The following is a 13,528-nucleotide window of genomic DNA, read 5'->3' on the forward strand; positions in this document are numbered from 1 at the left end:
GTTCTTAATTTTTATTGAAAATGAATTCTAATGTTACATGTGATGGAAAAGTAGGAAGAACAAGCTCGGCAAAAGCCGGACTCGAACCCAGTCAATCGCGTCACAAGCTTGTTATCCGCGCCCCAACTGTCTATACCACTGAAGCCGTTATTCACGTTTGTTGTTTTTAACCTTGTGTGACATTGGAGGGCAGAGCTACTGTAAATTTGCACTTTGTAAAGGACACTCAGAATAATTTTGTTTTACATTTGCTATAAGATATTATTTATTACCATACTGTCAGATAATTTTACTTAGGCAAAATGCACTTCATTTAGAAACCCTCAGAAACGGGCTTGACTTACCCTACTTTCTCGGGTTTGACATACTTCCCTTTCTGAAACGGAAAACCCAGAGTTTCCCTCATTTCATGGTTAACATACTCAAAGAGTTTTACGGGCCCCACGTTTAAATTCAATAAAACTTCAATTAATTAAAATACATAAAATTGTTACCTGCAGTTGTTTGGGTTTCTTTAGCTTCAGCTTGCCCGTTTTATACCCATCGTATTTTTCAAAAAGCTCAAAGAACCTGGAAGAATGGAAAAAGCACTACATTTTACAATTTGGATCTATTAGTCATGCTTTAAGTGATTAAGTCTATTGAGGAGATGACAAGAACACACATGGGATTGCGCACTTCCATCTTCATCTTCTGCTTTGGTGTACGATCTCCATGACGGATCACAGCTATCACACAGCGAAGCTCCATCCTAGCAGACAGAACCACAAAAAGTCATTCTGATGCAATCATAACTGGGTCACTTGGCATTTATTTTACAGAAAGATGAATCTTACTACCATTAATGAATAGTATAAACTACTTTAATGAGTAAAAGATGTGAGAGTAGCATGTGATAAGTACATGGTCCCTGATGTAGTGGGTACAATAGGAATGTCCTCTGCCTCTGTAGGTATGGACCAGGGGATCTGGAACTGAGGAGCCAGCTCCCTCATCACAATATTTCTAAGAGAAAGAACAAGCCACACTCATCACGTGTTGTGCATTTTGTTAACTATATGTTAATTCATTTTCATTAGGATTTACCCCAGGATCTTAGCACAGTCATCATAGTACTTCATGGAATTCTTCACGAAGCTAAATCCATTGACATCACACACATATGAGTGGCCATTGGCTCGGAGAAGATCGAATCCACACACTGTTTGCTAGAGTGAAATAAGTCTTTGAGAATAAAATCAATATGAACTGATTTTTCTGAGCTTAAAGAAAAAAAAAATGCCTTAAACTCTAAAGCCCAGAAAATGTAATCTATTGGAAACATTTTCATTCTGTACTGTTTCAAGAAACCAAGAAACGAACAGCCCATCTGACCTTGAATGCCAGACACACTTTACGGGCCACAAGCTTCTCCATGGCAGTGAGCATGACTGGGTAGCGGATTTCTTTGCCTTCGCTGTCTCGCTCAACTTTCCCGTCGAGAGCAGGAGACTTACGAGCCTCTGCGTGAGCGTAGTCTGGCCCTACTGTATACACCTGTAACATTACAAACACGCACAAAAGAAAAATAACATTTTCATTTTATGTTCAGAGGAGAGCTGTAAACAAAAAAAGGACAAAGACATTTTACAAATAGCATCAGTTTCCAGGGAAACAGCATAAGATGAATGAGAACTAATTCTAAGACACCAACCAGTCTGAGAAATGTTGCTGCACCTCTAAAAATATCACATTTGAAATTGAACTAAACAAAACTTTGCTCTATTCAGTAGATCAAGAGAAACAGGGTAATGCAATCCCCGCGTGAAGAAGATGCTAAATTATTTAGTACCTTCACATCTGTGCCATCAGTTGGCATGAACTCTTCATAGATATAGGAGCCAGTTTTCCTCACACTGCTCTCTGGAGAGTAAACACTGCTTCTGCTCCCAATCTGAAACAAAGACACATTCACACTCAGATCATTTACTTAATATTGGGCCTTATGTGCAGTATTCACAGTTTTGTTCATAAACTATAATTCAGTGCTACAATAAGAAGTTACTATGAAACATAAAACCATTTAAGCTATATAACATTAAGCATTATAATTAATGTACAAGCACCAAACACAAACACATACATTTATATTAATACAGCTAATAAAAATTCAAATCCACTCAAATTATGTAACTGATGTATCAAATACGCAGTGATAAACAACAAAAAGAGTTATTGCTTTAACACTAGTGTTACCAAATGGAAGATTTACCAAAAGTTTCATGAACACGATCCCTATCTGCTATTGGTCGAACAAACACGGCTCTGCCCCAAACTCACTGCATTGGTTTTGCCAGTGTGTCAGGACGGTCGAGAACAAAGCAAAGTCAAAAAACAAAGCAAAGTTCTAGCCACACTGTTACACTTTTTGGGGAGGTAACATACAGATGGCTTACTCTGCAACTGTTAATAGCCAAAGAAAAAAGAAAAAAGACACACACAAAAAGACTTTTAATGTCCAAGACAACCTCTGTAGTCCAATTTAGCCACAGATATTTTTTTTTCAGGCATTTAAATGACCTACTGACTTTGGGTCGATAGGACATCCAAAAATGCAAACCTGTTTCCTGTTTTAGGACTTTCCTGCAGCCCTCTATAGCTCTGGTTGGGAAATCAAATGCTTTAATGAATGAATGAACTGCTAAAACAAGACTTCAAGTTAGTAGTATTCAAACACTGCCTAAATACACTGATAAACTCTGCAATCTATTTTTAACAGCTGACAGGGAATGCCAAGAGAAAATGTCAGCATGCTCTTCTTCGTGTCTGTTACGGACCATTCCCAACAACAAATGATGTGCCTGTGTGACTGAGAGGGATGCAATTCAAGCTCTACAGCAGAGATAACAGGAAGTTATTGCAACAAAACCTTTCTAAAGAGACGCTGGCTGCCTCCTCCAGCTGAAGTTGGGTAGTAGATGTACACATTATGGTCCTCAGCAGAAACTGGCTTCTCTACAAAGGGTTTTAGAAAGACTTCACCGTTGACTTCAACTTGGTCTTCTCCCTCAACCAGGTTACACTCTATGACAAAACACAAGAAGGAAAGGCCATTCAAAACAGTCTCACAGTGTAGAGAATCAATATCTGAGCAGATATGCAGATAACATAGTCATCATCTGAGAAAAGACCATTATGAGGAATTATAACTGTATAAATATAGCACTTTGATTGTCATTTGTTTAGAGCAGGATTAATTTATTTAGGTCCTCAGGGAACTGTCATAGCTGCCAAGAACATAACAGCTCGCTGGATTCCAGACGGTCACATCACAGGCCTCAGAGCAATACTTGTATCTTTGGCCTGAAAAACACTTGAAATTGCTCTATGTGAGGGGCTATATTTACTGAGAGACTAAAGAATAAGAATAAATCAGTGCAGAGACAAAGCAGGACACTTTGCTAAGATTAAGGTTTCCACTTCACTATTGGATGATGAGGAAACAAGCAAGTAAATAACATAAGACGGATATAAAAACACAAAAATAATGTATATTTGAAAAACAAAAGCTTTGACTGACCATCAGGTTTGTCAGGGTCACGGTTTAACACAGCGTAGCGTGGAAGATCTATCCCCTCCTCCTGCAGGATACGATATACTTCCCTCCTAAATATCATTAAACAAAAATTATTCAGGTATCATACAAGATGCTGAAATATATGTAAATATGAGATATAATATTCAAAACTGTGTTTGAAGAATATGCGAATACCTATCCTGTATGTAATACTGCATATTCAGATCATTGATGAGCAGTGGGTTGCGCAGTTTTACGTAACTCGCTGCCTTATCCAAGGGGAAACCTAATTCAAGAGAAAATATTAACATGGTTAAATATAAAAAATGACTTGCCAAAGACACAACACACCGGTAAATACATTTGTAAACTGCTTATCTGGTATATTTACACACTAAAGAACAAATTCATTGTTTGGCATATTTTCACAGGCAAAAATCCAGTCGTTTCAACGGGAATCCATGTTTTTTGGAACTTCATATGAGAGCAAAATGCAGGCCACAGATTACAAGAAATGATGTCTGTACCTTCATTGTGTCTCCTTAGACTAGTTAATGATAAAGGAAAGCTTGATAAATGAACATGAGATCCCTTCCATAAAGCTGCTTCTTGATTTTATTGACTTGCTTTACGGTTTATGGACGCGATCTATAACCAGCTCAGAAGGACACAAGCACCTGACAAACCTTTCGAGTGAAATGAGATCAGGCAGTCACAGAGTGGCCACTTCTCCACCGGCTCATTGAGTACGACGTCCTCTGGAAAGATGACCACTGTGATGTACTCAAACTTGCAAAGACGCTCCAAGATCTGAGTCATGGGTTTGGACTTGGATTTCTTCATCATACAGCAAATCCCCACCACGATCTGACGCTCTGGAGGCTTAAGCGAAAAAACAAGAATTTAAATAAGACGTATCAGTGTCTACCTAAACATGTCAAAATCAGCAGCAAGGCTGCAGATCAGTAGCCATACTTGTGTGTACAGATGTTGAAAACAACACTTGGAGAATCCCAGGAATGACATACTGAGACATACTGCACAACATAAGCTTCTGTTCTCTAACTACTAAATCTCCCACTTTTTGCAAAATCTCTCTGTTAGACCAGACACTTAATCAAGCTGCACACCATTCGTACCGAGTCATCCTCCAGGTCGTCTTCGTACAGCTCCATGTCTGTCCTCATGCTGGTGTAGTCGTCCAGGCCTTCGCTCTCATCCTCCGCGCAGCCCACGAAGAATCTGGGAGCGCCGCACTGGCTCTCGCCGGGGCTGCTGGGCTCTGACATTACAGTCCACAGCGGCTACGACCCTCTGCAGCCTGCCGCTCCATCTCACACTAACACACAGAGCTGGAGGGGCACGCGGCCAGACCAGCTCCGTACCCAGCCTGCAGGAGCCGCGGTGGGTCAATGGCGAAGCGTGGGAATGTGAGTTAGCGAAGAGGCTGGACAAGGCCTGCCAAAGTGCAGGTAAATAGTTATGGGGAAAGATGTAAAGTTGATGGAGTTGATGTTTTTCAGTTTATATGAGAGAGGATCTTTCTCCAGATGTCTTAACAAGACCCTCAAAGAGTGAACTGAAGAATAAAAAAAGCATCTTCTTTCCTACAAAAACAAACAAAATGCTTAGTCAATAAGTGATCTAATCAGCCAGTGCACACATAAACTGTGATTTCTGTGTAAGGACTTATGTTTGTTCAAGCATATCCTTGTAAATTTACATTAAAATTCATTTACACTAAATAACACCAAATTAAAGTAACACAAAATGCAGTTTCTGTCATTATTTATTCACCCTGATGTCATTCAGAACCCATGAGACTTCGATTCATCTTCCAAACACAAATGAAGATGTTTTTAATGAAACCTTAGAGATTTATGTCCCTCCACGCCAAGTCCATTCCACCAAAGGTTTGATGCTTCAGAAAGTTCATAAAGACATCATGAATGAATCCATATAAATTGAGCCGCTTAATACAAGTCTTCTGATCACTTTATATGACAAAAGGATTATATATGATGAGCAAATTAGGTTTTTATTCACATATAAACACTGATCAACGCACATACATAGAGCACATCAAAAAAGGTAAATGTAAACTCAAATTAGGGTTGAGTGATATTGCAAAAATCTGTTTTTTTTTCCAGACAGGATTACTGTGAATTTTCTCACAATTTTTTTTTCTCCAAATTTTTTGTAAGTTACAGAACCGCACAGCGACTACAGACAAACTAACTTCCCTAATTTCCCAAATTCATTTCCCTAAAAGATGCAAATTACAAATAAATGAACACAACATAAAAAAGTGCCTTACATTGTTCAAGTACAGTAGGACTATTTAACAGTAGCGTTCAAGTAAGAAATACCACAGAAATTGAATGTCAATGTAACAATGAAACACTTCATATAGTCTTCACTGTATGAATTAAATATAAAGTAAGAAAAGATTTTCAGTCAAGAGCATTGAGTGATATTTTCTTTCTTTCTTTTGTGATTAACATTAAGGACACACAGCAGCAAGTATATTAAGCTGCTGTCACTTTAAGACCTTATTCATGGATCTATGCGTTGGCTAGTTGTTCTAAATTCAGTGTTTAATTGGGCTTCTTGCTTTAATATTGCTCAGTTCTAGCTCAAATGTGCTTGACTTGCAAGAGCCAAGGTGGGTTGTACCTGTAGTTGTACTTGTGTGGCATGCAAGTATGGTTGAGCCTCCACGAGAACCAACATGGATCAAGCTAAAAGTTTCCTGTGGCTTTCCAATGAACCAGGGCAGAGTGGTAAGTTGTTGTTGGATGTGCACTGACCATTGTTTTTATGCAAGTAAAAAGATTAAATTAAATCAGTTTTTTATAAAAAGCAACTGTTTTTAGGACTTGGATTAAACAGGTCAATTCATATTATGGATTACTTTTATGGTGTCTTTATGAATTTTAATTTGTGTTTCAAAGATAAGTAAAAGTCTTTTGGATTTCGAACGACATGATGGTAAGTAACTGATGGTTTTTGGGTGAACTATACCTTAGACTCTTTATCAATATCAGTTTAGCTGCGATTCAGCTTTAGGTGGAGTTATGTGGTTTATCATGGCTGTGCTAATATTGGTCTATTTCCTATTATTTATTAATATTTATTATATCTGTTTGTTTATTTCGGTTTTTCACCGCTACGTGACACCCAAAGTTTGATGCTTTGGTTTCTCATGAAACTATTTTCATTAGCTGAAAAGAAATGTATGAGCTAACTAGCTTTTTCTGAAAACTTAAAACAACAGCACTTCTGCTTGTTTCATATTGCTTAATTATCAAGCTGGCACTCATGTTACAGCTCCTGCTTACACGTCAGCAAATTCTGCTCAGTCCTGCCCAGTCCAGACTAACCACAGAGCTCTGTTCACAGAGATTGAAAATACATGTGTACCACTGTAACCAACCACACTGCAAATTCAACCCTTCACGTCAGCTAACTGACAGACATATACACTGAATTATATCAAATGATCTTTATTTAGGTTATAGATTTGGTTTAGTCACTAAACGAGAAGAATCTCCCTCCGGATCTCATACTCTTGCTTTCGAGTCAAATTATTATTTTTTTTTTACTAAATCAACCAAAGTAACACAATGAAAGTGGTAGCAAGCTTGAACAATTCTGAACAGTTGAATAATCCTGTAAAATAATTAGATTTAAACATCATATCAAGAATACAAGACCGAGAAAAGTTTTAAATCTAGACTGAATCACTCTAAGCCCCAAATAAAATGAAGACAAATCCTTTGAGAGCAAACAAATTGAAACAATTCAATTATTTGCCTTTGACCACAGTCTGAATCCATTCTTGACACAAATGTTATTTTGGGTAAAGCTGGTTCCATACTTAACTCGATTATCCTTCTGCTGCACAATGTATTAGAAGTTCAGAAGTATTAGACGCTTAAAATCCCCTATTTACACCTGTTCAATTGCTTGCTCGAGTAACTCTTATCACGGCCATAAACCATCCATTAGCTGTATTCTCACAGAACACACGTTATATACTGTCTATGCAATTACTGATAACTAAAGCTGACACGTAAGCTGAATAGTTTATGAGCAAAGTCAACGTCTAGAAGATTTTACATTGCACATAAAGTGTGTTCGGCTAATGTCTAGAATCTTAGTATTACACATGTAACTGTGACAGCGCTATCTACGTATCAGGTTACTGGATAACAGTTTCAAATCTATATATCAGTGAACACTGCACTGACTTTACAATTATTACACGAGCAACCGAACAGAACAACACAAACAAGCCACATGAGACCCTAAACAGTACACCTGGGGGGGAAATAGACTAACGGCACGTTTCATTTCTTGATGTTTTCCATTTATAAATATTTAGGAGAAGTCGTGAGTTGGTGGAGAAGGCTCGCTAGCTAGCAACGCGGCTATTCGTTAGCTCAACGTAAACAAGACACTTTTCTTCTGCTATTATGAGAAGTGAATGACAACGGAAGCTAATTAAACTTAGTTTGACAATATTAAAGCTCTTTGGTTTCACGCAAAAATACGGACATATACGGCATTTTCTAGTGATGACTTACTACGTGATGCGCGAGGCGGTGTTGACTGCTTCTCAGCTGTCCTCGGATTTGACAGGTTGTCAATGAAACCAAACTTTACAGAGACGCAAAGATAAACAAAGCTTCCAGCCAATGAGAGAGCAGGATTTGCAGACAGACAGCTGCGACTAACGTATGAGGCGATAACAGGGTGGGACTTACGTGGCAGCACGCCCCAAAAATAGGAGTATTTAAAAAGGCTTTCTTTTGATGAAATTGTGTAATATATAAGATTAAAAAAATAATGATGATGATAACTTCGTGTGCAACTGGTCAGTGAATCTAAATCAAACAGACCAACCATTTAAATTAACATTTCCAAAATCATTGTATTGTATTCACATTCATTCATGTCACACGGCTATACAAATGTGCAGAGATCTGCAAACAATACAGCCCATTATTACATACAACATCGTCTTAAAACAGACTAAACGTTTTCAATGGCATGACAATTTATATGATTATATGTTATTATTCATGATTGCGATAAAGTCAGGTTTCAAAGTGAAGTGTTATTCCGCAGGAGCATGTTATTGTGGTGTCCTCCAGGTGAATCAGACTCTTTATAACTCTGGAACAGACAGGTGTTTGTGGAGGGAGATTTCTTCAGCACGCTCTGGTGGAGATACCCATTAAAGAAATCTGATGCCGACAGCCTTTTCTTGAAATTCACTGCTTTGAATCCAACCCATCCATCCTAAAATAAATAAATACAAATAAATAATGAAAAAGACAACATGAACTACACTGAACACGACCTGTTAAATAATGCTAACTCTGCAGCAGATGTTAAAAACAACACTGTTCTCCTGATATCAACACTGATACAAGTTAGAACTGAAATATGAAATAAAGCATAATGTAAAGTACATCTGCTAAATGCATTGTTTTAGTAAACTAAAGCTAAACCATTTAAATCATTTTTTAAAGGAGAAATTAGGCTGAAATAAAATTCTAGTATTTGATGAAAAACTTAAATGAAATGTTGCTTTGGCAACAAAACTGAAATATAAGGCTAAATACCAATATAAAAAAATATTACAAATGAAAAGCACTATAATTTCTAAAACTTAAAAAAAAAATATAAAAGCTAATGCAAATATTTATAAATAAATATTATGACAGTATATCAATTCTATTACATTGTTGTAATTAATACTGACTAAGTGGTGCTTTCAGATTAATTTTGTATAGAAACTGGAGAGCAGAGGATTGACAGCAGATCAGAGTGAGTACTGTGACGATTAAAAAGAAGGGAACAGCTGAAGGGGAAAACTCGCTGTACGTTGTGCATCCAAATCAACAAAGTGGTGCAACTGCCTCTAGCAGTTTGATTGTTATTGAGCATTTTTCTTCTGTGCTAGTCAGCTTGTGTATGTGTTAACATTTCTTAACTGCACGTGCATACCTTGCAGCGGACGAGTAGAGTATTGGATTCTTTCTGATAATGGACAGACCCTGGCACTGAAGATAAATAAGGAGCAGCTGGAAAGAAACATGAAAGAAAGTGAGATGACTTTTTCCAGTGGACCAACGTAGTTAGGACACTTTCAATCCTGCAGAATGTTTGCTTTGTTCCGAAACGGGGACCTAAAACATCACAGTTTTGCATTATTTCCTTGGTACAGTTCACTTTCAGAATGCCACGTTTCACAGTGTACCCACAATCCGTTTTTGCAAGTCACATGTGCATAAAACGGTCCTATCTGGGACCATCCATCAAAATAAATTATTAAGATTGCAATGCACCTGTTTCAGAAAATAACAGTTTTTAGAGGAAGACAGTGTTTTAGAAAAAGCTCTTTGGTTTTCAAGTGTGAGAAGTAATTTTTTTACCCACAAAATTAAGATACTGCTGCTTTTTATGTAACACATTTCCCTCTATGAACAATCATTCAGCTTGATTCTGTGGGTCATTAGCAAGGAGTAAAAATGCCCTTAAGTCAATAAGTCACAGCCAATAACATAAAATCTCCACCTAACCAACTCTGTTTACCTGTAAACGACACACTGCATTTGCCAACAAAGTCCAGAAGTTTGAGGGGATTGCCCATCCACATTGTTTTCAACGGAAACTGATTGAGAAAGACAAACATTGTGTTTAATGTTGTTTAAAGCTTAACTGATGTAAATGTACATTTCTTAGGATCTTGGTATTCCTACCCGAGATCCAATGGCTCGAAACAAGCGGTCAATGTAGTCACAGCTGTGCTCTTCCCACATTATCCAAGCCATTCTGGAACTGATTTTAGGGGCTGATGGAAGTAATGTAGATGTTGTATTAAATGTAGTCCATCTGTTTTTACATTATTCTCACTTCATTGCTTCAGAATTTGCTGACTCTTGTGTTTTGGTCATTACCTGAAGAATACACTTACCAAATGATGCTCCCTCCTTCGGCTGCTCCTTTCTGTTTGCTATCCTTTGTGGTAGATGTTTTAGAGTGTCCATCAACTGTTGATTTAAAAATGAGACAGAAGTTTTAAAACGGCTCAAGATAATGAAACTTTTGATTTCATAGAAGATAGTGTTAATGAGTAGAGCATAAGCATATCCAATGAATAAATGAATCGTTCCTGTAGCTCAAAGTGTTCCTGTAATATTGTGGAGTACTACTGTAGTTCAAACAGTAGAGCATGACACTAGCAACAGATTTTAAAGGAATGGATGAATCGAGGAAGTGTATTTCATGAATGCAATTTACATTACCATTCAAGTTTTTTAGAGTTCAAGAAGATTTTTTAAATGTTTTTGGGGAAAAAAAATAGTTCTTGGCAAGGCTGCATTTTTTAAGTATAAAAATACTGTAAAAACAGTAATATTGTGAAATATTATTACAATTTAAAATGACTTTTCTATTTTAATATATTTTTGAAAATTTTATTATTCCTGTAACGGCAAAGCTAGATTTTCAGCAGTCATAACTCCAATTTCAATGACACGTGATCCTCCAGGAATCGTTCTATTATGCTGATTTGGTTTTCAAGCAACATTTATTATTATTATTATTATTATTATTATTATTATTATTGTATGTTGAAAACGGGTGTGTTGCTTAAAATTATTGTGGAAACTTAAACGTTTTTTCATGTTTTTATTCTGATGAAGTGAAAGTTCAGAACACCATTTATCTAGAAACAAAATTAACAGTATAAATGTCTTTGTCACTTTTGTACAATTTATGTAGAAGTATTATTTTCTATTAATTTCTTCTTCTTTTTTAAAAAACTTTCTGGACCCAAACTTTTGAGTTTCTGCTAAATCTTTAAATGCTAAGAAAAAACAAATCTACCAAAATTTCTACAAATGATATACACAAGAAATGTTTGATAACAGGGGTTAAATATGTTAAAAGGAGGGGGTAAATTACCATTTCTGAACCCACAGCTGCTAAAGTGGCACCGAGCTCATCAGCAGTGCAGTTCTTTGGAACCTCATACAGCTCTTGCTGAAGAATGGGGCCCACATCAAATCTACAATATAAAATACAAACCATGAAAGTAAAATACTTGATAATTGAAAGAGTATTACACAGAAATTTATTTTATGTGATTTTCCTATTGATTCTGCCATTAAAATTTAATTGACCTTTTAGGCCTTATTTGCATGATAGTCACTCCTGTGACACTGTCTCCATGTAGAATCGTATGAAAGATTGGAGCAGGACCCCGCCAGCGTGGCAACAAACTAGGGTGCACATTCAGGATCCCGCTGAGAGACAAAAAACAAATTAATTACGGTCTATAATGGGCTGAGGGCATGTAAAAAAAAAAATCAAAAAGCTTCATACACAATGGGTACAGTACCCATCCAGTCATTGCATCAGTCATGCTTTTCCCCCGAATCCTCATTACTTACTATGGCATTTTGTTGATGAGGTTCTCCTTGATTAAGCAGCCAAATGACACCACTACACCAACATCAAACTGTGCACTTAAATCCACATCTGGCCAGTGGTGAAGAGGAAGTCTATGCTCCTCTGCATACTTCCTGACTGGAGCATCTCTGGACAGCGTCACAACCTCAAGTGAACCTACGACTCCAGCTTTTCTGTCATCTCTACAAAACGAACAGCAAACTAGTCACGTGAATAATGCAGGGTGTTTATCATCACAGATAGAAATGCAATATCAAACTGAATATCATTACCGAGATACATGAAGCCGTTTCAGTGATTCCAGAGCAAAATCATCACTTCCAAAGAACAAAACTCTCCAGGGTGGTTTTGAAGCAGATTTTATTTGAGTCACAAAAGATTTATTCCTGCTGAACAGAAACAAGCCTCTTCTATGACTGCCGTCACATCGACGAAGACGGGCGATGCAGCTGCTACAAAGTCCTTGAGACAGCAAACGTCCCTGATCTATGAATTTTAAGTAGTTTAGGTTCCACATCCTTTAATGTAAGGTTTCATGAATGACACAAACTATCTTGAACAGCTAGCACATCACAAAACCGTCACTCCTCGATTAACGGATAAGCACGCAGTAGTCAAAGTCATTCTATTATTTCACGATAACTCTAGTCGAGACACTAGTGATATTTCCACAATTACACGTCCGAACTATATTCATTATACTAATCAGTTTCGCAAACCAGCAGGTGACAGTTGCAAGGTTACGGTGAAGCGTTATATTATGTACAAACAGGAGCATGTGTGTGTCGCCATGTTGAAATCGACGTAATTTCCGCTAAAGGTTTCAGATAAAAGTCATACAATATACGTTCATAAATATTATTTTACAACATTTGCATAAATAACGGGTTTTGTTGTAATTAAAACAAAACACTCACACTGACTATATTTATTCTTTCGTGGGGTGTGTTTTGTTTATTTTTATTTTTTTATCGAATATTTTGTGTTGACAGACGCCCTGTCATACTTCATGCTGCTGTATTAATTTCTCCAATACACATGTAATGTGTTGTATTATTGTATTGTATTTATTAATGTATTTACTGTAACTGGTTGGTTGAACAAAAATATTTGGATTTTATATTTAAAAATTACCTCAAGGTATCATCAGGGAGATAGTTAGCTAGCCTGCTAGCATCAGCTAACAAAATGTTTAAAATAGGTAATTGTAATTTTGTAATTCATAATTACAGATTATACTATTCTAAATGGTTAAACTAAAAAATGCCTATACTCTGATTTTGCTGTAAATGTTTAAAGCAAATTGCTTTGTCAGACTTGGGGGGCATTTTACCCCACCCATGTGGCAATACAAGATTCAAGATACTGTGGCAAAAATACTCTTGTATGAGTTTTTGTGTCATATTTATATAAGGCCTATATAGGCAAGATCACACAAGTGCTGTTTTTGTCACGAAGAACAAGTGCAAATATGATTTTATACAA

General features: G+C 36.9%; 2 protein-coding genes across 9 annotated transcripts in view; both read right to left on the reverse strand.

The window, feature by feature from the left end:
• Positions 1-8,226, reverse strand: part of ppip5k1a (diphosphoinositol pentakisphosphate kinase 1a) — a 30,398-nt gene extending 22,172 nt beyond the window's left edge. For 7 of the 8 annotated variants that reach the window (XM_026268052.1, XM_026268049.1, XM_026268051.1 and 4 more), the window contains exons 1-12: positions 8,146-8,226; positions 4,696-5,163; positions 4,243-4,438; positions 3,752-3,842; positions 3,560-3,645; positions 2,909-3,063; positions 1,832-1,933; positions 1,375-1,536; positions 1,087-1,208; positions 904-1,005; positions 665-751; positions 495-570 (exon numbers count right to left, since the gene is read on the reverse strand). In XM_026268052.1, the coding sequence (XP_026123837.1) occupies positions 495-570; positions 665-751; positions 904-1,005; positions 1,087-1,208; positions 1,375-1,536; positions 1,832-1,933; positions 2,909-3,063; positions 3,560-3,645; positions 3,752-3,842; positions 4,243-4,438; positions 4,696-4,845 (1,329 nt within the window). In that variant the 5' untranslated portion in view covers positions 4,846-5,163; positions 8,146-8,226. The remainder of the gene's footprint in view (positions 1-494; positions 571-664; positions 752-903; positions 1,006-1,086; positions 1,209-1,374; positions 1,537-1,831; positions 1,934-2,908; positions 3,064-3,559; positions 3,646-3,751; positions 3,843-4,242; positions 4,439-4,695; positions 5,164-8,145) is intronic. The other variant, XM_026268053.1, reaches the window with a different exon arrangement.
• Positions 8,227-8,466: 240 nt separating this feature from the next.
• On the reverse strand, positions 8,467-12,851 carry mtfmt (mitochondrial methionyl-tRNA formyltransferase). The gene is made up of 9 exons (XM_026268055.1): positions 12,316-12,851; positions 12,025-12,225; positions 11,755-11,877; positions 11,537-11,639; positions 10,545-10,620; positions 10,330-10,421; positions 10,163-10,241; positions 9,575-9,651; positions 8,467-8,863 (listed from the first exon to the last, which is right to left on the reverse strand). The coding sequence occupies exons 1-9, from the start codon at positions 12,558-12,560 to the stop codon at positions 8,666-8,668; spliced, it is 1,194 nt and encodes a 397-aa protein (XP_026123840.1). The 5' UTR covers positions 12,561-12,851; the 3' UTR covers positions 8,467-8,665.
• Positions 12,852-13,528: the final 677 nt, after the last annotated feature.

The sequence above is a fragment of the Carassius auratus genome, chromosome 7, assembly GCF_003368295.1.
Source record: "Carassius auratus strain Wakin chromosome 7, ASM336829v1, whole genome shotgun sequence".
NCBI classification, from domain to species: Eukaryota; Metazoa; Chordata; class Actinopteri; order Cypriniformes; family Cyprinidae; genus Carassius; species Carassius auratus.

Excerpts from the sequence above, each read along its gene's own strand:
- mtfmt (XM_026268055.1), bottom strand. The coding sequence starts at position 12,560 with ATGTGGAACCTAAACTACTTAAAATTCATAGATCAGGGACGTTTGCTG. Across the intron at positions 10,422-10,544 it reads GAAGGAGGGAGCATCATTTG|CCCCTAAAATCAGTTCCAGA; the intron begins GTAAGTGTATTC and ends TACTTCCATCAG. Across the intron at positions 8,864-9,574 it reads CTCTACTCGTCCGCTGCAAG|GATGGATGGGTTGGATTCAA; the intron begins GTATGCACGTGC and ends TATTTATTTTAG.